The sequence below is a fragment of the Trichomycterus rosablanca genome, chromosome 14, assembly GCF_030014385.1.
Source record: "Trichomycterus rosablanca isolate fTriRos1 chromosome 14, fTriRos1.hap1, whole genome shotgun sequence".
Taxonomy (NCBI): Eukaryota; Metazoa; Chordata; class Actinopteri; order Siluriformes; family Trichomycteridae; genus Trichomycterus; species Trichomycterus rosablanca.
Genome location: NC_086001.1, coordinates 1,476,406 through 1,502,171, shown reverse-complemented (window position 1 = coordinate 1,502,171; position 25,766 = coordinate 1,476,406). Strand labels below are relative to the sequence as shown.

General features: G+C 41.4%; 1 protein-coding gene across 19 annotated transcripts in view; it reads right to left on the bottom strand.

Moving 5' to 3' along the window:
- LOC134327068 (receptor-type tyrosine-protein phosphatase delta-like) overlaps nucleotides 1–25,766 on the bottom strand; it is a 469,775-nt gene that overhangs the window by 71,752 nt on the left and 372,257 nt on the right. For 11 of the 19 annotated variants that reach the window (XM_063009137.1, XM_063009145.1, XM_063009142.1 and 8 more), the window contains 2 exons: nucleotides 5,872–6,060; nucleotides 2,809–2,826 (listed from right to left, as the gene is read on the bottom strand). In XM_063009137.1, coding sequence (XP_062865207.1) covers nucleotides 2,809–2,826; nucleotides 5,872–6,060 — 207 coding nt within the window. The remainder of the gene's footprint in view (nucleotides 1–2,808; nucleotides 2,827–5,871; nucleotides 6,061–25,766) is intronic. The other 8 variants (XM_063009143.1, XM_063009153.1, XM_063009144.1 and 5 more) reach the window with 1 other exon arrangement.

The following is a 25,766-nucleotide window of genomic DNA, read 5'->3' as shown; positions in this document are numbered from 1 at the left end:
TTGGAACGTCCATTCTGTGCTCACTGTTGTTTCTTATCTGCTAACAACAGCCTTAATGCAGCTTAATGACAGTTAACTGCTGATCTCTGTTCTTTAGACTGTCATACTTATATATTAATTACTCTTGGAGGACTGATAGGCGGTATAGGGGTATAGGGGATCTTTACCACCTGTGTATCCTGGTCAGGGTCCCAGTAGGTCCAGTTTGAGCACTACATGGTCAAAAGTATTGGGACGCCCCTTCTAATGATTAAATCCACGTGTTTCAGCTACTACATTTGCTCACTTGCTACCAGGTGTGATAAATCAATCATATAAGGGAAATCACATGCTTCCAGCTTTGCAGCAACAGTTTAGGGAAGGCCCTGTACCCCTGTGCATGAAGAAAATTGAATAGAATGTCTTTATTTGTCATATATACATACACATGTACAGTACAACGGAATTCTTTCTTCACATATCCCAGCTTGTTTGGAAGCTGGGGTCAGAGCACAGGGTTAAGGGCCTTGCTCAAGGGCCCAACAGTGGCTGCATGGCAGAGCTTGGATTCATTTACATTTACGGCATTTAGCAGACGCTTTTATCCAAAGCGACTTACATTGTATACAGTCTAAGAAATTGAGGGTTAAGGGCCTTGCTCAAGGGCCCAACAGTAGCAACCTGGCAGTGGTGAGGCTTGAACCGGCAACCTTCTGATTACTGGACCAGTACCTTAACCACTAGGCTGCAACTAGCCTCTCTAGATTCAAACGCTCTACCCTCTAGGCTACCACTGTCCAGGTTTAAAAGCTTGGTTTAAAAACCAGGAAACTCCAATGTCCTGCACAGAGCCCTGACCTTAGCTCCACTCAACAGCTCTGGGATGAATCGGAACATCGACTGATGCTCTGCTGACTGACTAGAGGAGTGAATAATGCTAAAGCTACAAAGGAAAGAGGGAGCAGTTTTGGTGGGCACCATATAGTGTGTAGATTAGGGTTACTTGGATGTTCCAATACTTTGGTTTGTTCCCTAACCCTGATGTGGTTAGGTGTGTGGTAATCGACTAGCAGGTATTCGTGGTGGCACGGTGCCTATAGAACAGATTAGCGGCGCTGCAGCAGATACCAGGGCGAGAGACGTATTCCATACGGTTCATTCTTTCATTACAACACACTGTACAGATCACATAGATGGAAAAGGGAAACATACAGTCTACATGTTGCAGGGTTTCTAAAGCGCTGAAGCTTTTTGGCGGCTTTAACATGACTTGAATGTTAATCGCTAGCATTGCCAGATTCATTTATAAAAAAATGGTAAACGTGGAGGGGGACAGAAATCAGAGCCCTGCAATATACAACACCTGACGGGACTGTTTAGCATGGGGATGGATGACACTGCTTCAGGGCAGCATGGATCAAACGAAAAAAACGGATTACAGTATACAAAAGCAGCATAACCAGGAACAGGACAATCGATAATAAAAATTAAAAAATAAATAAAGAAAAAGGACAAATAAAAGCCAATCCGACGTCGCCAATTTTAAATCCAATCAACTAAATAATGCTCGTAAAAATGCAGCATTTTCCAAAAAAAAAAAAATTTGCTGCTTTTTTTGCTTTGAAAAATAAATGCATCAGTATTTCATCATTTCATCCTCTGTCCCAAAATTATCGACACACAAGTCAAGAAGCGCGGTGCAACTTACAACCTTTCGTTTTGTTTTTGTGGACGACCCTTAGCTGAAAAATAAAATGCACTTGCATTAATCAAAATTCAGGTCAACATTAGGAAAAAAAAAAACAAAAAAAATCAACCAAGCACTGCCATATAGCTTCAGGAGCTACAAACGACACCCATAAAAATCCACCAATGGGATCAGCAGTGTGGTGTCACATGACCCCGTAAATTTTTATACTTTATGATGAGCATGAAACCGGTAAATACGTCTTCACCTCCTCTCCTCCTGAGTTGCTCAACAAAAAACAAAAAAAACAAAAATCACAAAACAGAAGCACCTCAGGTCACTCTGCCCGACCCTTGATTTGTTTGCTTGTTAGCATATTCGCCAACCCTAAAGAACGAAAAAAATTCAAAATCAATCAAAATATCCCAAAAAAGTTCAAGAAAAAGCAAAGCAAGAAGAGGAAAAAATAGGTGGTAGAAGGAAAAAAGCACCCGCAGAAACTTTATCAAAAAAGTGGTCGTTTGGGCTTTTTTTCTTTTATTTTTTTTTTAGATTTTTTTATAGAGAGGTAGAGGAAGGAAAGCAAGTAGAGAACAGGATTGAGAATTAAAGAAAAACAAAAACACTTTCGTTTAAAAAATAATTAAAAAATAATGCAAAATCGCTCGTGGCAGAGGAGAGGCGAGGAGTCGTCGGCGAGTCCGTCTGCGCAAGAACAGCTAAGGGGGGGAAAGGGAAAAATGTTTGGTTGTTTGAGTTGGACAAAAAAGAGGGACACATGAGTCGCTATGGCCAAAAAAGAAAAAGGGAAGGAATTAAAAACAAAAAGAAAAAAGAAGGAAAAGACGGATATGCTTCTGTGTGTCGTCGTAAGCATATCGCTTTTTAATCAATCAAAGGATAAAAATGATCAAAAAGGAAAGAAAGCGTGGACGCAGAATGAGGCGGAGATGACGTGACGACAGATGCGAAGGGAAGGAACTGATCGAGGGGGAGGGAGGGAGTGGAATGGACAGACGGGACAGATAGATGAGATGGATGGACGGATGGACGGATGGATTCAGGACGAGGTGGAAGGACAGCGAGAATGAAGTTTTGTTTTTGTTTTTTTCATTCTGTGAACTTGGGTTCAGCTCTCTTACCTCGTATCGGCGTACCACCTGGGTGGATAATATGAATGCAAATAAGATTGGAAAGAAGAAGCATTAGTACGAGAGGAAGGAGGCTGGGGGCTTTGGAAGAAGAATCAAATTAGCTTTTTTTTTGCTTTCTTTTATAAATAAATATATATATATATATTATAAAATAATAATAATAACAATAAAACAGAACAGAGTATGTTAGGAATTACTGGAGGAGAGAAAGATAAGACAGAGACAGTCAGAGATAAAGACACAGAACCAATCAGATTTCATCTATAGGCAAAAGAAAACACATCGGAGAGGCGTTACAGTGGTTAAGCACAAGGAAGGTGGCGTTTTTATCTGTATTAACAGGTTAATCTTCTAAAAAACAACATCTGATGTGAGAATCGAAGCTTTTTATATTTATTTATATGTATTTTTGTACAGTTATGTGATATAGGAAGTGATACTACAGTGCTGGGGGGTGAGGAGGTGATCAAACCGGTAAACAGGCTCATCTCAATTCATTATTTCTTTCTTTATTTATGTATTATTTGCACAATTTTTGTGATCGAGAGCCCTTCACCGGGTGTGGTTATCTGTTAAGGTGTTAACTGTTAGTAAAATGCATGCCATGCATTTTAATAAGAGTTATATATTTATATAAATAAAGAGAAAGAGAGAAAGAGAGAGAAAGAGTACAGAGAGAGTAACATGAATTACATTAGTGGGGGGGTGATGTGTGTTTTGGAGCTACGCACTTACCAAAAGACTCTGGAGATAAAAATATAGAGAGAAGAAAGACAGCATAGAAAATATGATTATATTCCTTATGTCTATAAACTTTTGATTGTTTTTCTGTATTTTATTTATATATTTATGTATTCGTGTTCTTGGTACATGGTTAATTCTTTAAAAAAACTCAATGCAAAGGTGAGTACTAGGGTTCACACAATGCTATTAGGGTTCACACTGCTGAGAAAACAAGAGACAGCAAGACCAGTAAAGCAAGACACGCTAGAGAGCTGGGAATTCTGGGAAAGCACAGTGTAAATAAAAATAATAATAATAAAATACAAATTTCCTACCGGCGTGACAAAACAAGCTAATAAAATGCACGACTTTTGACTTTGAGGTGGCATTTATAGGGCTACGTGGCATCTATGTTGGCATCTGCTAAGCAAGAATTCCTTTTATTTAATAGGTTCTGCTAGATGAAAGGACAACAAATGCAGAAAATAAGCGTGTAATGATGCACTCTTCATAAAAACCGTCTGATTTGACCGGATTTAATGTTTCTGGTGCCCCGTGTGAGGAACGGAACACAACATTGCCCGTCGACGTGGCATTTTTCACCACCCCTGCTTCAACCGGAGGGTTTCCAAAGCCGATGAGTCTCACACGAACCCAGACGAGCATCAGCAATAGCCAGTGTTGGCTGGAGTGGGGTTGTTTCAAGGATTCAGGCCCGGTTTGGGTCTGGTTTCCATGGAATCACTGGGCATAATGCAGTACCCCAAATAGGATCCCAGTCCATTGCGAGGTGTCAGACGATCCTTCTCTGACATAGACGCTGATAACATGACGGGGATTCGAACCCTGGATCCCAAAGGTAGTGGGTTTGAGCAGTTTCTCTCTGTGCCACCTGAACGCCGCTCCTTAGTTCCTTAAATCCATTCATTCATCTGTGTTGCTTTGGGTAGTTAAGACACTCTTGACAGGATGCCAGTCCATGGCAGAGCCTCGGCCATCTCTTCTCTGACAGAATCTGATGGCATGATGGGTATTCAAACCCTGGATCCCAGAGGTAGTGGGTTAGCATAGTAAACCTCTGCACCACCCGAATGTCGCTCCTTAGTTCCAGTAAAGCAGTCCCTAAGATCGTGTCCTTCCAACCTTGTGTTGAGTTTGGGTTACATGACCTAATAATGGCTCCTTAAATCCATTCATTAATCAGGGTCGCTTTGGGTCCGGTTCCCATGGCATCACTGGGCAAAAGTACCCCAGTACCCCAAACAGGATGCCAGTCCATTGCAGGGCCCTGGTCATCCATTCTTAAACATAAAAGCTGACAACATGCTTGGGATTCAAACCCTGGATCCCAGAGGTAGTAGATCCCAGAACGTCGCTCCTTAGTGGCTTAAATCCATTCATTAATTATAGGGTCGCTTTGGGTCCGGTTTCCATAAAATCACTGGGCAAAAACACAATGCCGTACGCCAAACTGGACACCAGTCCACTGAGGGGCCTCGCCATTTCTTCTCTGACATAGACGCTGATAGCATGCTGGGGATTCGAACCCTGGATCGCAGAGCTAGTGGGTTCTGCACCACCCTTATGCCGCTTCTTAGTTCCTTTAATCCATTTATTAGTTAAGGTCACTTTGGGTTTGGTTTCCATGGTATCACTGGGTAAAAACACAATGTGGTACCCCCAAACAGGATCCCAGTCCATTGCAGAACCCTGGTCATCCCTTCTTAGACATAAAAGCCGATAGCATTCTTGGGATTCGAACCCAAGATCCCTCTGCACCACCCGAACGCCGCTCCTTAGTTCCAGTACAGACCTCCTGAAGACTGAGTCCTTTTAACTTAGTAAAGAATCACAATGCAGTCATGTTCCGAAATCTAGTGGACAGGCTTCTTTCTTCATATGGAATCTGTTTTCCAGTCCCAGTACAAGAGGATTAGACTGGATGTGATTGTTACTGGTCCTGCTAGTCATGGAGTTAAAATTTCTGGTTGATTCGCCCCTCGCTGGTGTAAACGCAGGGTTACACGACCTAAAAACGGTGCTAATGCATTCAATTCATCGTTTTCTTTATTTTATATCAGACCTATCAGACCTATTGTGGAAAATTTATCATTTTAAAGAAATAAATACCATAAAGTAAAAAGAATAAAATAAAAACTCTGATATAAGTGATACGTCTCTTACGACGATGGATCAGAAGAACAAAAATGAAAGTAAATTAAGGACGGTGGTCCCGTAACAACGCACACAAAGAGGCAGAAGAGCTAACGCTGCTACCTAAATACCATATACACAGCGAGAACTTTGTGGAGCAGGGAGTTACGGTACCTGATCGGAGCTGTTTGATTCGTCCGTTGTTGTTGCTGGTGTTGACCGGGAGGAAGTCTTTAAACCAGGTGATGTCCGGGTCGGGGTTACCGCTGGCCGCGCACAGCATGGTGGCGGTGCGGGTTCGCTCCACCACCTTCAGCTGGGGACCCATGTCTATAGTGGGGAACCCTGCAGGGAGCTGGTCCTCTGAAACACACACACACTCGTCAGACGTAGCCATATTCTTTCCTTTACGCCCCTCTTCTGAGAAGCTTTTCACAAGACATGTGTCTGTGGGAATTTGTGCCCGTTCAGTCAGTACAACTGGGCACTGATTAATCAGTCTGTGTTCCAATTCATTCCAGAGCTGAGGTCAGGACTCTTCATGTCTTTATAGAGCTCACACATGCTGGATTGTGAAAGGTCCTTCCCTAAACTGGCCTTGCTCAGGGGCCCAGTAATTGTAACCTGGCAATAGTGGGGCTTGATCCAGTAACCTTATGATTGCTAGTCCATGTAGTCACATGTGCATAATTCGTCACTGTTGTTTCAGTCAGCTATTCCTAAACAATAACAGTCAGCATTCTAATTCATCCCAGTTGGGTTGGGGTCAGTGATCTGTGCAGGCCTATGGTGGAGCTCACATCATGATGCCCGACAGTGGCAACCTGGCGAAGGTTGGGTATAAACAAACAACCTTTCTCTCCCAATCTAGTCCTTCTAACTTTCGTATTGCAGTCCCTTTGGCCCTGGAATCTCACAGTCACGCTGTGCTCAGTGTGTTTTCCACCATGCGTGTCGGCGTGTGATTATGCTAATCATCACAGCTATAACAGTCCCAGCTCGAGCTGCTGAGATTAGATGTGAAACGTCTGGAACGCGAGTCGTACAAGTTCCACATTTAATTCTATTTATTTTTTGGTGGGGGGTTTGGGGGGGGGGGGGGGGGGGGGGGCATTAATTGACCCCCTGCTGTTCCACAAGTCAATCACGACAAGCTTTACCCTCTTTAAGATGCTCTAAAAGGCCCGGGGTGATATTTAGAGCATCTCGGAGCTCGTCAGCCTGAACGGAATATAATAATGAATCAGGATAAACTTTAATTTCACTTTTACTCTGTTGTAAAACAGCCTGTTAAAGTCATAAATACGTTAAGTGCTGAACACAAGTCATGGGTATGTCTGTGGGTATGTTTAGCTGGATCCTCGACCAAGCTCTGGTATTGTGGACACGTTATCAGCAGAACCAGTTCAATAATAGAAAAAGAGGAAGAGGAAAGACAGCAATAAGATAGATGAATACAATTAGAGGAACAATGAACGAGACATTAAAAAGCCTGAAGATCTAAACAGTGAACAGGATAGTTTAGAGAAACACCATCCACAAGGTCACCAAGAGTCAGGAATAATAATAATAATAATAATATTTATAATAATAATAATAATAATAATAATGATAATAATAATAATAATACTATTTGTAATAATAATAATATTTATAATAATATTTATAATAATAATAATATTTATAATAATATTTATAATAATAATAATAATTGTAATAATAATATTTATAATAATATTTATAATAATAATAATAATATTTATATTTATAATAATAATATTAATAATAATAATTATTATTATTATTATCATCATTATAAATATTATTATTACTGTATTCATTAGTAATGATAATAAAATATTTATAATAATAATAATATTTATTGTAATAATAATAATAATATTTATATTTATAATACAATTATAATATTTATATTTATAATAATAATAATAATATTTATTGTAATAATAATAATAATAATAATATTGTACACACATTCACACTGGAACAGGAGAGGTCCTTCCCTAAACTGTTGCAGCAAAGTTGAAAGCATATCATTTCCATTACATGACTGATTTATTACACCTGATAGCGACTGTAGTGGCTGAAGCCCCTGAATTCAGTAATCAGAGGGGCGTCCCGATACTTTTGTCCCTGTAGTGTAGATGACCTGTTGACCTCTGTGTGACCCCTCAGATTCTGATCTAGCTCTGAGAGTTATTAAATCAGAGCACGTCGTGCCTCCGCCCGCTACGATCCGCATCGATCGCTGTAATCTGAGGAGCGGGCGCAGGCCTCCGCGCGCCGCCCAACACGACCTGCAGAATTAGCCACATATTTCAAACGGCCCTAATTTAGCCGGATCATCGCCGCCAATTTTATTTATCTTTATTCTGTAATTAGGTGTCCTGCTGTTTTATTTATAGCCGGCGACGGGGCGGCGATGTTCCCCTCCAGAGGACGGCTTAATTAGATAAAGATAATCTCCTCCTGGTCAGGAGAGGGGCGCGGGTCCACCGTGAGCTAGCGTTTACCACGGTTAGCCTAGCTTTAGCAGAGTCCAGCCCAGCGCTAACGATAGCGCACAAGCCGAGCGTCGTGTCGTTCTCATTTGTCGTCCTTTAACCACTTGGTCGCAGACTGAGTGGGTACAGTTTGAAGTTGGGACAAATCAAGGCAGCTAATCCACCTACTGGCATGCCGACCCACCGAGACCCTGACAGCGATGATGTGGCTATTAAAAAAGAAAGAGATCTTGATGCTTCTTTTATTTCTCTCCGCTCGCATGCAGCAGGTGGATTGGACCGAGACGAACCCTTGGTGTTTCGGTGTATCAGCGCGGCGAGGCTTTTCCGCCGGCGCTATAATGCGCTAGACTTTTGGAGTTAAGAGAAGACACAATCTCCTTAGAGACGGCGTGACCGGTCGCGGCGTGATGCTTTGTGCTCCCGCCAAAAATAATAAATAAATAAATTAATAAGGTAAGAACCGGGCGGATGGATTACCAGCGTGTCCGAATAGCGGCAACAGCGGGAAGCTCTTGAAGTATGACACCTATCCGTTTAATATTTTCCGCCTGCTTTGCGGCCATTGTGTGCGGCGCCGGGGCAGAAAGAGGTTTGGGGTTTTAGGCACGGAGGCGCTGGGCTCAATCCGCCGTCTGATAAGAGCTTTTCAGGGCCGCACAAAGCCGCGGAAAAAACGTCTCTCCGGCGGGGCGTGACATGAGCCGCGCGAGGGGCTGGATTTCCGCTCGACCGCGCGGCCTCAATCGCAAATAAATAAATAAATAAATAAATAAATAAATAAAACGCTGCAGCTTACGGAGCATCGATCTGAGCTTTATCTCCCATCACGGCGCCGGATAAAGGGCAAACGATCGCCCGGCCGAGCGAGCCGATCACCCACCAGCCGACGTGTGGGCGCTAATTGAGCGTGCGCTAATTAAGACCGCTCACGGACAACGGCGGCCTGCGGAGTCGGACGTGCAAAACGGCGATCGAGGACGGACGAGCGGATCAAAGGAAGAAAAGAACAAAAGGACACGGAGGAGACGGGCGTCCACAGAGGCGCCGGCATCAAAGACGGAGGGTCACTGAGTACAAACGAGGCTGCGGGGTTCGGATAAATGACCGGGCATGCGATGACGGACGCTTCGCCAAGCTCAACCTCTGGTAGACTGGTGGCGGCTTTTTATCCGAAGTTGGCAAGATGGTGGCGGCTTTTTATCCAAAGTTGAAGGTTAAGGGCCTTGCTCAGGGGCCCAACAGTGACGGTGCTGTACCTTAACCGCTGAGCTACCACTGCCCTGACCTTGATCTACTGAAGCACATGTGACATGACAGGACTCGTGGATGGACGCTAGCTTGCCGACATCACCAGCCTGGCGTACGATGCTGCAAATGCTACACCGCGATTAGCGTGTTCTGCCTCTTTACCTCCGCGTTAGATGTCCTGATCCCTTGATGCCCTGTAAATAGCAACAGCGCTGAGAGGGAGCTTCGACTCCCCCTACCTGTCAGCATCAGCGAAGGATGAGTCTACTGGGATTGATAGCCGTCTTAGCCTGGAGAACGCCGCTCCAGAGAACGCTAGGTGGCAAGACGCGAGTTTTCAGGATGAGAAAAAAACAGCCTGACGCTAACATCACCATAAATCTGCCCGGGGGGTGAAGAACTGCCCCGGCCTCTCGTACCCACGCTCTGAGTTTGTGTTAGCACCGGTGATTATGTGCTCGAGCGTTAAGTACCTATCGATCGACCGCGCAAATAAGTCTATCAAGCCGAGTCGATGGCTTCGTACCGACGGCTTTGGGTTCAGCACCGCCGGCATTCCTGCACCGGCGAGACGCATTCCTGACTGACGCCTCCCCGCCCCGACAGGCCGCGCCGTAATTCCACGCCGGATTACGGACGTCCCGCGTGTCGCCTCGGGTGTCGGGCGCGTCTCGTCTCGCGGGACCGAACCAGATGAACTTTGCCCCCGTCTGGAACAGCCGTAAGGAGACGGGGGGTCGGTGACGGGTGGGAGTCGACTAACGAACCGCTATTCAGCTCCTGTACACATATGTATTTTCGGGGGTTCGGATAAATGACTGGTCATGTGATACCACGTGACTGAATATTGAATACAACGCAAGCAATTGAGCATTAGGGGCCTTGCTCAGAGGCGCGACGGTATTCGGCTGTCTGACCGTGAGCTTGTTGGACGTCCTGGTATTCCGGTATTATACAGAGTGACCTCTGTGAGATCTGTTCAGCTAAAACAACAGCCGCTCTTCTGAGAAGTTTCTCACATGACTTTGAAGTACGTCTGTGTGTGGAAATTTGTGCTCGTTCTGTCAGCACAGCTGGGCACTGATTGATCAGTTGGTGTTCCGGTTCATCCCAGAGCTGTTGAGTGGGGCTGAGGTCAGGGCTCTGTGCTCTGTTACTATTATTGTTATAATTAAGTAGATTTTTTTCTTCTTATTATTATTGTTAAAATAATTATTATTATTTATATGCATTTATTTATTATTATTTGTCTATTTATTTTTATTCATTTTTATATATGCATTTATTTATTGTTATTATTAATATTATTAATATTTAATATTATTTTATATTTATTTATTTATTTATTATTGTTATTATTAATATTTATTATTATAATATATGTACTTATTTATTTATTAGTTTATTATCAATATTATTATCATTATTATTTATGTAATTATCTATATTTATTTATTTTATATATGTATTCATTATTATTATTATTATTATTATTAATAATAATAATAATTAGTAGTAGTATTATTATTTATTTATTTATCTATATTTATTCATTTTATATATGTATTTATTTTATTATTATTATCATTATTATTGTCTTTATTTATTTTTATTTATATATTTTTATATATGCATTTATTATTATTGTTATAGTAATTATTATTATTTTATATTTATGTACATATTTATTGTTTTTATTCATATTTATTATTATTATTATTATTAATGTTATAATAATTATTATTTTATGTATTTATATATTAGTTTATTATCGATATGTATTATTATTATTATCTTTATTTATGTATTTATCTATATTTATTTTTATATATGTATTTATTACTATTTTTATTATTTTTTTTTGTTTTTTATTATTATTTTACAAAAAAAAGAAGTATATCTGTAGGAATTTGTTCCCATTTAGTCAGTACGGCTGGGCATTAATTGGTTAGTCGTTGTTTCGGTTCATCCCAGAGCTGTTGAGTGGTGCTGAGATCAGGGCTCTGGAGTTCCTTGGTTTTTATAGAGCTTGATTATGCTAGAGGAGGAAAGGACCTTCCCTAAACTGTTGGAAGCACATAATTTCCGTGATATAATTTCTGTGTGTGTATTACATGAATCGATCATTAGAAGGGGGCGTCCCGATACTTTTGTCCCTCTGGTGTATATTCAGACTGTATGGTGACTCGGAGGTTAATAGCCTGATGCTAATTCCTGATGAAGGCGGTATTAATCTGAGCGCTTTTGGCGGCGGGCCGGATTGCGCCTCACCCCCGGCGGCCCCGGGCGTGGCGTGAGCGTGGAGATGGTGTCTGTTCATTAATGATCTCCATGCATCAGAGCTGACAGGGGCTACGAGGGTTCACCTCCCAAATATAAACGATCGGGAACACGAGGGGGTATCATTCAGGCATTCATTCACTGTCTGTTTTACCACTCATTTATCCTGGTCAGGGGCGCGGTGGGGGCAGTTCGCTGGGCGACAGGTAGGAAACACACCGGACAGGTCACAAGTCCATCACACACACACTTACGGTAATTTAGTATGTTCGATTATCTTGAATGCATGTCTTTGGACTGTGGGAGGTAACTGGAGCGCCTGGAGGAAACCCACGCAGACACGGGACAAAGGGAGAACATGCAAAACTCCACACAGAAAGAACCCGAGCCGCTTCACCTGGGAATAGAACCCAGGACCTTCTTGCTCTGAGTATTAGTAAAACTGGAGTTTGTGGCACTGCCTTTAGGATCCAGGGTTCGAATCCTGGTGCTATCGGAGCCATGATTGGCTGTATTTGATTTATCCTGGTCAGGGTCACAGTTTTGGACTGTGGGAGGAAACCGGAGTGCCCGCAGGAAACCCAGACAGACACAGGACACAGGGAGAACATGCAAACTCCACACAGAAAGGACCTGAAGCGGTCCACTTGGGAATCGAACCCAATACCTTCTAGCTGTGAGCATGTGGCGCTGACTCTGGGGTCCAGGGTTCGAATCCCGGTGCTATCAGAGCTATGATTGGCTGTGTCTAACTTATCCTGGTCAGGGTCACAGTTTTGGACTGTGGGAGGAAACCGGAGCGCCCGGAGGAAACCTAGACAGACACGGGGAGAACATGCTAAACTCCACACAGAAAGGACCAGGAGTGCTCACCTTGCTGTAAGCATGTGGCGCTGACTCTGGGGTCCAGGGTTCGAATCCCGGTGCTATCTGAGCTATGATTGGCTGAGCCATGATTACATGATTTGCTGTGTCTGAACGGGGGGGGGGGGGGGGTTGTGGAGTAATTCCGGACCCACCGTGACCCTGACCAGGATGAATGAAGGTTTCGCCGTGATGAGTACGGAGGTGAGTAATGAGTCCTCTCACAGCTCTAGTGTTTTTCCTCCCAGAATCCCCTCTGAGGGCCGTAATTAATTTCAGGAGGGCAGTTGTGGCGGCTCTAATGCGCGGCGTGATGAGAGACTGTTGCGGCATCGATCATCTTTTCAAGCCTGGCTTCTTTTCACAAATACGCCCACGTAGCCAAAAGTATGTGGACACCCCTCGGAACCACTGAGTTCAGATAGGACGTTCCCACTGGCACAGAGAGAGAGAGAGAGAGAGAGAGAGAAAACGAGAGAGAGAAAGTGCGAGAGCCCTGGACCCCAGAGTCAGTGCCACAAATCCCAGTTCCCATTCCACATACCACAAGAAGGTCCTGGGTTCGATTCCCAAGTGGAGCGCTTCGGGTCCTTTCTGTGTGGAGTTTGCATGTTCTCCCTGTGTCCCGTGTCTGTGTGGGTTTCCTCCGGGCACTCCGGTTTCCTCCCACAGTCCAAAACCGCAACCCTGACCAGAATAAATCATGGCACAGCCAATCATGGCCCTGACAGCACCGATAGTTACTGCAACAATAACAGCCTCCACTCTTCAAGGAAGGCTTTCTATAGAGTGAGTTCTAGATTTTGAATCTAAGTTCTTCGATCCCTTAAAATGCTCCTACTGAGGCGCCTTAATTCTGAGTGATGATCTGACTGAATGACGAGGGAGCGTCCGACGCCTCCTCAGCGCTGAAGATCAATCCCAGCATTCAGTGCGGCACAAAAAGCTTTTCTCTAAAAGTAGAGCGTCTAAATAATCTGATTATGAGCTTCATGTGTGATTAGAATCCTCTCTACTGAGGAGCTGATCAGGTAGGTAGTAGAGAGCAGGGTACACACACTTATAAAGAACGACAGCAAGTGATTTACAACAATAATAAATGATAAAATAAAACAGTAAGAATTATTTTTATTTATTAGGACATTTCAGCACGTTAGCGACAGCAGCAAACGGCTTTTTATGATGCTATTATTTAGCGGAAGCTCTTCAGCACGTCTGTTTGGTTGGGCTGAATTAGCAGCATCATTACGTTTGTGCTTCGGGGCCACATTAAAGGAAATGAAAGTTATTTGAACGTTGCAGCAGCGTAATACCACCACGCTTCATCTCAACATGATGAACGATGATGATGATGGACGATGAAGCTACTAGGTGAAAAACGGTGGTTAGCCTGGACAGAGTAAAGGTGACGGACACAATGCGCAATTCAAAACAGTTTAGGGAGGGTCCTTTCCTGTTCCAGCATAAAGAAACTCCAGTGTCCTGCACAGAGCCCTGACCTCAACCCCACTCAACAGCTCCGGGATGAAACGGAACATCAACTGATTCTACATGAGTCAACTCCTCCTCCTCCTCAGCAACTTTCCTACATAGAACTCTCATCCCTCTTCTGCACATGCTCAGATCATCTCAATCTGGCCTCCCTAACTCTGTCTCCAAAACGTCCTACCTGCTCTGTTTCTCTAATGGGTCACAAGCCAAAAAAATGGATTGCAGAGAAAAATAATAATAATAATTAAATAAACAAATTTTGACAGACACGTACACACAAAATGAACTTGTACATGAACGCCCCCTTGTGGAGGCTTTATGTTACATCTTGTAAACCACAGTGGAACCAGACTGCCACTAATTTTATTAATTATTGATAAAGGGTGGAATTTATTTTTCCATCAGTGTTGCCGCCCATTAAAAATCACAGCAATAGTGCGGTACATTCCATTAAAGCGGACAAAATATTGGGACTTTGCAGCAACAGTTCAGGGAAGGCCCTTTCCTGTTCCAGTATGAGGAAGCACTGTAACAACATGAAGAAAATGAGTCTCGCCCTGTCCTGAACACCAACCACCTTCATGTCCTCCCTCACCACATCCATGCACCTCCTCCTCCTCAGGACCTTTAGCACACAGAACTCTCATCCCTCTTCTGCACATGCTCAGATCATCTCAATCTAACATCCTACCTGCTCTGTCCCTCTTATGCATTTTTAGCATTTAGCATTTCTTTCATAAAAAGCGACTTACAATTATGACTCAATACAGTTTGAGCAATTGAGGGTTAAGGGCCTTGCTCAGGGGCCCAACAGTGGTGGTGGTGGTGAGGCTTGAACCGGCAACCTTATGATGGCTAGACTAGTTTCTTAACCACTGAGCTACCACAGTGGGGTTTTTTAAACCCTGGGTCGCAAGCCAAACAAATAAATCAATAATAAGAGAAAAATAATAATAAACAAATACACAAATTTTAACAGGGATATAAACACAAAATAAATTTGTACACTAGCGCCCCCTTGTGGAGGCTTTACGTTACATCTTGTAAACCACATTGTGACCAGATTGCCACTATTGTTATTAATCATGTTTATTTCGTTTCGTGTTTCGTTTTGATGCATCGTTTGTGTTGTCTGGGTCACTGTAAATATAATAAATAATAATAAAACTCCCTCCTAATCCAGTCCATCCTCGTTTCACCCAACCGGAATAGCAGCGTCTACATTCTCCTGAGGACTTTCTTTCTTAATAAAAGATGGAATTGAATTTTCCGTCAATGCTCCTCTACAACAAGGCCACTCAAGTGGCACAGCAGTAAAACCAGAGCTGACATTTCAAACTCGTCTGTTCGAGCCTCAGCTCTGCCATCCGGCTGGGCTGGGAGGCTACATGAACAACGATTGGCTGTTGTTCATACAGGGTGGGAGCAGGATAGGGAATTCCTCATAACCGATGCAATTACGACCTCTGCTGGCTGATTGATGGCGTCTGCACAGAGTCGAGGAATGATGCTGATCAGGGTGTGGCTCTCCGTACACAAAGCTGATCCGCATATGAACGCCTCGTGCAGGTGAGAAGATGCAGTCGGCTACTGCACACGTGCCGGAGGGGGAGTGTGTCGGTTCGCTCTCCTCAATCGGGGCGGGGGTCAGCACCAGTAAAAAGGAAGCATAACGCAACCTGGTAAGAATCTAATATTCTGGATATGAAATACTGTGTTGTCCAAAACGTTTTAGTTTTGATCTCTCTGTCCATACAACAAATTACCAAAAATGTTGGGGGTCTTGCAGGTGCTTTTACAGTAAATGTTATATTCCAAAGTCAGATGTTGGTCCTCAAAAGTGCAGCATCTGTTTAAAACTCTTTACAAACACATAAACAGCTAAAATTCAATCTGCCTTAAAAAGACAAATAAAAAAAACTTTTAAAGGTCTAATCAGACCCCAGGACACCCTCGCATCCGTTCCTCTGGGTTCAGGTTTATCTTCAGCCTCTATTAAAATTACAAGCCCCCGAACATCCATACAGTCTCGTTCTGTGCACCGTTTCTGGTTAGAATTCCGCTCCTCTTCCGAGCTGATTGTTCCCAAGTGCATCATTATCTGAATTAAGAGCGGCTGAGTGGAAAATGAGTGGTACGGTCGGGATCACACTCCTCTGCCTGCGACGCTCCACACTTTTAGGCTGCGTCTGATAATTCACTGACCTTCCCGAGAGAGAGAGGGGGTAAAAAACGTACCCACCAAAAAACTTACAAATCACCACACAGCGCTCGGTCAGATCCAAAAACCGACGGTAAAAACGGACCCTCCTTTTTGGGGTCTGGTGTACTTTTTTATTGAGTCTGATGCCCTCCATTATTTGGGCCTGGTGTTCTTCTTTTTAGAGTCTGATGTCCTCCTGTTTGAAGTCTGATGCCCTCCATTATTGGGCCTGGTGTTCTTCTTTTTGGAGTCTGATGTTCTCTTTTTTGAGGTCTGATGCCTCCTTTTTTGGGGTCTGATGTCCTCCTTTATTGGGTCTGGTGTCCATTTTGGGGTGTCTGATGTCCTCCATTATTGGGGTCTGATGTCCTTAATTTTGGGGTCTGATGTTCTTCTTTTTGAGATCTGATTACCTCCTTTTTTAGGTCTGATTCCCTCCTTTTTGGGGTCTGATGTTCTCCTTTTTGGGGTCTGGTGTTCTTCTTTTTGGGGTCTGATGTTTTTTTGGGGGGTCTGATGTCCTCCTTTATTGGGTCTGGTGTCCTTTTTGGGGTGTCTGATGTTCTCCTTTTTGGGGTCTGATGTCCTTCATTTTGGGGTCTGATGTCTTCCTTTTTGGGGTCTGATGTCCTTCTTTTTGGGGTCTGATGCCTCCTTTTTTTTCTTTTTTTCTCTATTTTGGGGTCTGATGCCTCCTTTTGGGAGTCTGATGTCCTCCTTTTTGAGGTCTGATGCCTCCTTTATTGAGTCTGATGTCCTCTATTTTGGGGTCTGATGGTCTAGTTTATGGGCTTATGGAAGTGTCCACCCTAATGCTGTATAATTACTAATAATAGTAGTGGGTGCTCTATAGTAACCTAGTGCAGTAAAGGGCTGGGTGAAGTGCAAAAACATTATAAACATAATTATATTTATTAAATTAAACAAAATAAGCAAAAACACAGAACTAACAAGGGGACCAGGACTGAACACAACAGGAATATCTATAAACAGGAGCACAAAAACAGTGCAAATAACATTAAGATATTAATCCTTACATTTGGCTAACGTGGGCTAAACAGAGAAAATAGAGCTATTCACTACAGTAAGCTAAGCGCTAATGCTAAGCGCTAATCGCTAAACGCTAATAATAACTATTCTAAGCTAACAACAGACTGAGTGCTAACAGGGGAACAAACCATACACACAAAACACAACAATGTTATAGAAAACGAACACAAACGGTTCATGAATGTAAAAAAGTGAATGCTAATTATACTCTACAGCAAAGCTCAGGAACAAACCTAGAACATTGAAGCTGTGAGCACTGCACCAGCCTGGATCTCATTCATTCACACTCATTACAAAGAGTAAAGCTGATCTGTTAATGAAGGAGTAACCAACACTGTGCCATTGTTAATTGGAAGTGATGTTTAGCATCCAATACCAATGCAGTAGATGTGTTTTTTATATTATTATATTATGCTACTACAAGGGTGGCCATATTTTGGTGTATTTATCTGAACTATATCGCCAAAAGTATTCGCTCACCCATCCAAATGATTGAATTCAGGTGTTCCGATCACTTCCGTGGCCACAGGTGTATAAAACCGAGCACCTCGGCATGCAGACTGCTTCTACACACATTAGTGAAAGAACGGGTCGCTCTCAGGAGCTCAGTGAGTTCCAGCGTGGTACCGTGATGCCACCTGTGCAACAAGTCCAGTCGTGACATTTCCTCACTACTAAATATTCCACAGTCGACTGTCAGTGCTGGTATAACAAAGTGGAAGCGATTGGGAACGACAGCGACTCAGCCACCAAGTGTTACCACGTAAAATGACAGGGCGGGGCAGCAGATGCTGAGGAACATAGTGCGCAGAGGTCACCAACTTTCTGCAGAGTCCATCACTACAGACCTCCAAACTTCATGTGGCCTTCAGATGAGCTCAGGAACAGTGTGTAGAGCTTCATGGAACGGGTTTCCATGGCCGAGCAGCTGCATCCAAGCCTTACACATCATCGAGCGCGATGCAAAGCGTCACATGCGGTGGTGTAAAGCACACCGGCACTGGACTCTAGAGCAATTTGGCAATATAGTCTATCTATCCATCCATCCATCCATACATACATACATCCATACATACATCCATCCATACATACAGGGGTTGGACAAAATAACTGAAACACCTGGTTTTAGACCACAATAATTTATTAGTATGGTGTAGGGCCTCCTTTTGCGGCCAATACAGCGTCAATTCGTCTTGGAAATGACATATATAAGTCCTGCACAGTGGTCAGAGGGATTTTAAGCCATTCTTCTTGCAGGATAGTGGCCAGGTCACTACGTGATGCTGGTGGAGGAAAACGTTTCCTGACTCGCTTCTCCAAAACACCCCAAAGTGGCTCAATAATATTTAGATCTGGTGACTGTGCAGGCCATGGGAGATGTTCAACTTCACTTTCATGTTCATCAAACCAATCTTTCACCAGTCTTGCTGTGTGTATTGGTGCATTGTCATCCTGATACACGGCACCGCCATTGGATGCACATGGTCCTCCAGAATGGTTCGGTAGTCCTTGGCAGTGACGCGCCCATCTAGCACGAGTATTGGGCCAAGGGAATGCCATGATATGGCAGCCCAAACCATCACTGATCCACCCCCATGCTTCACTCTGGGCATGCAACAGTCTGGGTGGTATGCTTCTTTGGGGCTTCTCCACACCGTAACTCTCCCGGATGTGGGGAAAACAGTAAAGGTGGACTCATCAGAGAACAATACATGTTTCACATTGTCCACAGCCCAAGATTTGCGCTCCTTGCACCATTGAAACCGACGTTTGGCATTGGCACGAGTGACCAAAGGTTTGGCTATAGCAGCCCGGCCGTGTATATTGACCCTGTGGAGCTCCCGACGGACAGTTCTGGTGGAAACAGGAGAGTCGAGGTGCACATTTAATTCTGCCGTGATTTGGGCAGCCGTGGTTTTATGTTTTTTGGATACGATCCGGGTTAGCACCCGAACATCCCTTTCAGACAGCTTCCTCTTGCGTCCACAGTTAATCCTGTTGGATGTGGTTTGTCCTTCTTGGTAGTATGCTGACATTACCCTGGATACCGTGGCTCTTGATACATCACAAAGACTTGCTGTCTTGGTCACAGATGCGCCAGCAAGACGTGCACCAACAATTTGTCCTCTTTTGAACTCTGGTATGTCACCCATAATGTTGTGTGCATTGCAATATTTTGAGCAAAACTGTGCTCTTACCCTGCTAATTGAACCTTCACACTCTGCTCTTACTGGTGCAATGTGCAATTAATGAAGATTGGCCACCAGACTGGTCCAATTTAGCCATGAAACCTCCCACACTAAAATGACAGGTGTTTCAGTTATTTTGTCCAACCCCTGTACATCTACTGTATCTATCTATCTAGTCAGGTAAATCCCGGACATTTTTGGTGATTTAAAAACCCCGACCGGATGCATTTTTTAAGTCCAATAAAGAGGACATGTCCAGGAAAGAGAGGACATATGTTGACCGTAGCTACTACATCTATTGGAGAGATGCCATGCAAACTCATTGTACCTGTGTATAGTAATAATAAAGCTTCTATTCTATTCTAAATACATAAACACACACACACACAAGATGAAAACTACAAACACCAGTTTCTGATGTAACTGTAGCGAATATTTAATACACATATTTAATTTTAGGCTAACGCTGCTGGCTCATTCCACTTGTTTACATCCTACATCATATCCAACACTTCACACACACTGATCGGTTCCCTTCGTTTATTATAGTCGGCAAGATCTCTGAAGTTTGAATATATTAACTTTAATTATTGGCATAATGGTAACATCATTGCCTAAATTCCGGGCGTGTGGCATTACATGACACTAGGCTTTGGGAGGCATATATCAGCGCTGGTCCCAAGCCTGGATAAACAGGAGGGTTGGGTCAGGAAGGGAATTCGGCATAAACATTTAAATCTGAAATGAAATATGTGGTCGAATGATCCGCTCTGACGGCGCGTAATGAGAGCAGCCGAAGGAAATCAGTCATTCATTTATTTGTATACAGTAGATGAATGTAGAGTGTTCCTTCACCCAGGCTACAGGTATTTCTGTAGAGCCCTGGCACGAGTGAATACAAAAGCACCAGCAAGCCATTACATTTCCCTTAAACCGAGCAAACTTCCTCCATAGACACACATGCTGACTCTGACACTTTGCTGATTCTTTCCCACAATTCTTTTCTCCCCACAGATTGAGGCTTCACAATGGCAGCGCTCACCTGGGTGGAAAGATAAGTCGGTAAGCCGGCGGAGTTTGGACTGCGCGGCCCGTTCTGCGGCTCCCCGGCATTTACAGAGCCGAAGGACGGACCGCAGAGCGCGGCGTTCTGTTAGGTCCGGATATTTCCAGACCACGTGACCGCCTGGCGGTGTGGAGTTCAACCTGGCGTGTCTGAGCGCCGCGAGCTGAGGTAGCGGTTTGTTCAGGCGTACGTTCCAGCGCTTTGAGAATTGATTTCTGTCAGCAAAGCTATGAAATGAACCGGGTTCTAAAATTGTGTAGTCTTGGAAAAATACTGTTTTCTATCTAAAAAAAAAAAAAAGAGCTACACCAGGCTCCTGTGAGACCAGGACCTGAAAGGGAACGGTGCACAAACGGAAAGTGCAAAAGATTCTGACAGTAATGCAGAAAATCAAAATCACACCTGGTAACTATGGGTGTTCCTCAAGGATCTACGCTAGGTTCGGTTCTTTTCTCAGATTTCATCACCTTTATTGTCTTCATTTGAAACCAATCAGAGCTTTTTGTTATCAGAGGTAGGTTCTTAATTCCACACACTGTCACCTCTGTCAGGCTGAACTCATTTTGATCAATAGCACGCCTGTACACCTCTTTTTTTGAAAAACTAAATTCAGTTTTGCTTCCACGTCTTAAAACTATATAAACCAGGTGTGAGCACGTGCTTCCTTGTAATGTTTCTACTTCTATGATGTTAAACGGTACGGTAAACAATCTTTAATTTAAGCATTTTTTTTTTTTTTTACTATTTTATTTATAATTTTTTTCTAATTTTTATTATGATACTTACGCATTTTTTTTTTTTATTTTTTTTTTTTATTATTTTATTTTATTATTATTAAATTTTTTCTTCTTTTTTTTTACTATTTTATAACTGCATTTCTCTCTTTTTTATTATTTTATTTTTGCATTTTCCTTTTAACTTTTATTTCTAATTTTTTTTTCCAATTTTTATTATTATTTACACATTTTCTTTTTTTTACTATTTTATTTTACTATTTTCTTTTTTCATTATTTTATTTCAGTATTTTCTTTTTTTACTATTTTATGCACATTTCTCTTTTTTATTATTATTTTTTTCTTCTTTATTATTATTATTATTATATTTATGCATGTTTGATTATTTTATTTATAAATTTAATTTTTTACTATTTTATTTATACATTTTCTTCTCATTTTTATTATTATATTTACAAATTTTCTTTTTTATTATTTAATTTTAGTATTTTCTTTTTTTTTACTATTTTATTTATGCATTTTTTTCTGATTTTTATTATTATATTTACGAATTTTTTTTTTTTATTACTTAATTTTGGTATTTTCTTTTTTATTATTTTAGTTCAGTATTTTCTTCTTTTTTTACTATTTTATGTCTGCATTTCTCTCTTTTTTATTTTTATTAATTTTTTTTCTTCTTTTTTATTATTATTATATTTATGCATTTTTTATTATTTTATTTTTGCATTTTCTTGTTTTATTATTTTATTTAAGCATTTTATTTTTTACTATTTTATTTATACATTTTTTTCTCATTTTTATTATTACATTTACGCATTTTATTTTTTTATTATTTTATTTCAGTATTTTCTTCTTTTTTTCCTATTTTATTTCTGCATATCTCTAGCGGTCAGTTTATGTTCCAGTTTGCTTCCGTGTCTTGAGACTGCGTACATGTGCGAACATACAAAACACACGGTTGGATATTTTGAGTCGTATCAGATCTGGAAAAAATGGCTTGTGCTTGGGCGTCGCCAAAAAAACCAAGGGCTTGACGAGATATCATGAACCTGGACGACGTGCCGTGGGTCTTAGCGTGTCCGCTAGGTTTCTGCAGCTGCTTTTAGAATCACTGTACTTGGCAAAAAAAAGCAAAACAGAAAGCCGTAACCGGTCCGACGTGATGAACGTTAAGCCAGATGGAGTTCAGTTCAGACTCTTAAGAATTCATCTACACACTCTCAGGTTACTCGCTTTCCTCCGGAGCGTGGGAAGACTTTAACGGAGACGTTATGAACAAAGAAAGCCACATATCAGATGAAAATAAATGATTTGAGTTTCATTTCCAACTTCTGCTGCTTTAAAGAGGTCACGTTTTATTTTAAAGCTGCAGATCTTTTTAATCCCAGAATTAGCTGAGCCTCACATAAAACCACCCAACACATGCTGCGGGTTACGGATACGTCCGTGCCACTTCTGATCAGCCGTACAGGGCTTTCCCATTAACCAAAAAGACGTCTGTTTCATTTATAGGAAGCAGAAGCGGGTGTGTTCGCGTCTCTTAAAGTCGGCGAGTCGATTTAGAGCGGACTTCATTATACTCCCATCAAAGCGCTCGATGCAAATGAATTCGGCGAGTTTGCTAGTTCATCACTAATGGCGTTCCTCATCATCTCCTATCCCAGCCGCATGCTAATAACCCGCTGGCGCAGTTTTCCGCTCGCAGGCTCCTCCGTTCGCCTGGTGATGATGCAATTACAGCGACGGGCCTCGTTTTCTATAAGATCCTCCTTTATGGCGGCTCATCCTGCTTTAAAGGCGCTCTGATGAGATGGAGGGAATAAACTAAATGTCCTTTGTAATTTGAATTGTACACTGAAGCGCTGAACTGTGAAGTCGGTCCCTCCTGGAGACAGTACAGATCTGCAGCGTACGCTCAGATAAACAACAACACTTACGCTCAGATAAACAACAACACTTACGGTCAGATAAACAACAATACTTACGGTCAGATAATCTGCTGATATAATGCACAGAAATACTGTATGTGTAGATTTAATGCAGAGGTAACCTGATGGTTAGTGCTCCGAGCGATTACAGGCCAAACCACAATATAAATATATAATTATATTTATATTAAGGCATCTAAAATCATTATTCTTACTTTTATTGTTCATTCATTTTTTATTAAAAAGAAAATTAATTAATTCTTTAATTTAGAACAATAATACGGACATGACCGTAACCTTAAAAATTAGTCAGTTTGTTGACATATAACAAATAAATTAATTATTTTTAATTTTTAATATGTATAACTTTTATTTCATGACAGTTAAATACTAAATTATTTAAAAACTTATATAAAATAATAATTATTATTATTGTTATTGTCATTATTATTATTATTATTATTATTGTTATTATTACAGTTGTAATAATAATAATAATTATTATTATTTTTTATTATTAATTATTTTACTATACTATTATTTTTATTTTATATTACTATTATTATTATTATTATTATTATTATTATTATTGTCAACATTAGTATCATCATTATTATTGTCATTATTATTATTATTAATTAGTATTATTGTCATTATTATTATCATTATTATCATTATTATTATTATTATTATTATTGTCATTATTAATATTATTATCATTATTGTTATTATTATTATTATTAATTATTATAATTATTATTATTATCATTATTGTTATTATTATTTTTATTGTCATTATTATTATTATTATTATTATTATTGTTATTATTATTATTATTAATTGTTATAATAATAATTATTATTATTATTATTATTGTCATTATTATTGTTATTAATTATTATAATTATTATTATTATCATTATTATTATTAGTCATTATTATTATTATTATTATTGTCATTATTATTATTATTATTATTGTCATTATTATTATTATTATTATTATTTTTATCATTATTATTACTGTTGTCATTATTATTTTATTATTATTATTATTATTATGTCATGATTCTTACTACTACTATCATTATTGTTACTAATATTATTTATCTATTTGTTAATGTATAATTATTTATTTATTTATAATTATTAAGCAGTTTAAGGAGTTAAATATTCGGTAAAGAAAGTGAAACTCTGTCTGGATCCTTCACGTCCAACATTCCTATAAAACTGAGTACATGCTGTATCACAGTAACCTGAGCGTGTCTCTATACTTATGAACCAGGATCGTAAAACTCAACACTGAGCCGCTGGTTATTGTTACAGGTTTTATTACAGCTGCTTCTGATCTTCTCTTGTTAGCTTCTGAACCGTGTAAAATAGACGAGAGGTGAGGACGGGTGTTACTGATATCATATAGTTCTATGGTGCTCGAGTGGTGGTGCAGTAAAACACTAGCTCACAGATCTGGGGTTCAAATCTCAGCCTGTCGGGCGTCTACACAGACCGGCAGTGGACGAAAGTCTATTGTGAGGAACACTCGTCAGAATAAAAGACAGTAAAAGGGACAGAGGGAGCCTAGTGTGTAGAGCTTTGTGCTGTCAATCGGAAGACTGTTGGTTCAAATCCCGGCTCTGCTATGCAACCACTGTTGGGCACTTGAGCAAGGCCCTTAACCGTGTCCGCTCCAGGGCGCAGTAAAATATCGGAGCCTGAGCTCGGACCCCAGCTTCCAAAAAAACCGGAATACACGTCAGTGCGCTCTAAAGTGCTGATCCTAAGCCTGGATATGATAAAGAGGGTGGCGCCAGAAAGGGCACCCGGCTCAAAAACTGTGCCAATTCTGAACCAGAATGATCCACTGTAGCGCTGCCTAAATACTGGAGCAGCCGAGAAAAGAAAACAGATCTTTTCCCATCTGAGTATTGACGTCATACTAGAAGAGATCACTCACACAAAACAGCACTAAAATCTAATCAGCAAAACCTGTAGATCTACTGACTTCAGAGGTCAAGCATTCAGCCCTGAACTGTTCTCTCAGTGTACACAGTGCACTCAGCTGAGATGAACAAACTCGACCACGGCGCTGATAACTCCGGGTTTGGATTTCTTACCACGCTGGCCAACAAAGAAATGAGGAAAGACGGCAGGACAGGAGCAAAACTAAGAAAAAACAAAAGCGGAAACAAGTCGAACGAATCGAGAAGAAAGATAAATGAAGAGGACAAAAAAACCCACCCAAACAGAAGAGAAGTGAAAATAGCGATACCCTGAGCGAGATTACTGAGAGAAAGTGCAGCTCATAAGAGAAAAGAGGACGTGATCCACGCCAGCAAAACCATTTCACACTCCTGCCAACGCTGGCTTCTATTACTCGGCTCCAGAGAGGAATAGACGAGGGAGAGACGGGGGAGAGATGAAGGGAGAGACAAGGGGAAAGACGAGGGAGAGCCGAGGGGAAAGACGAGGAAGAGACGAGGGAGAGACG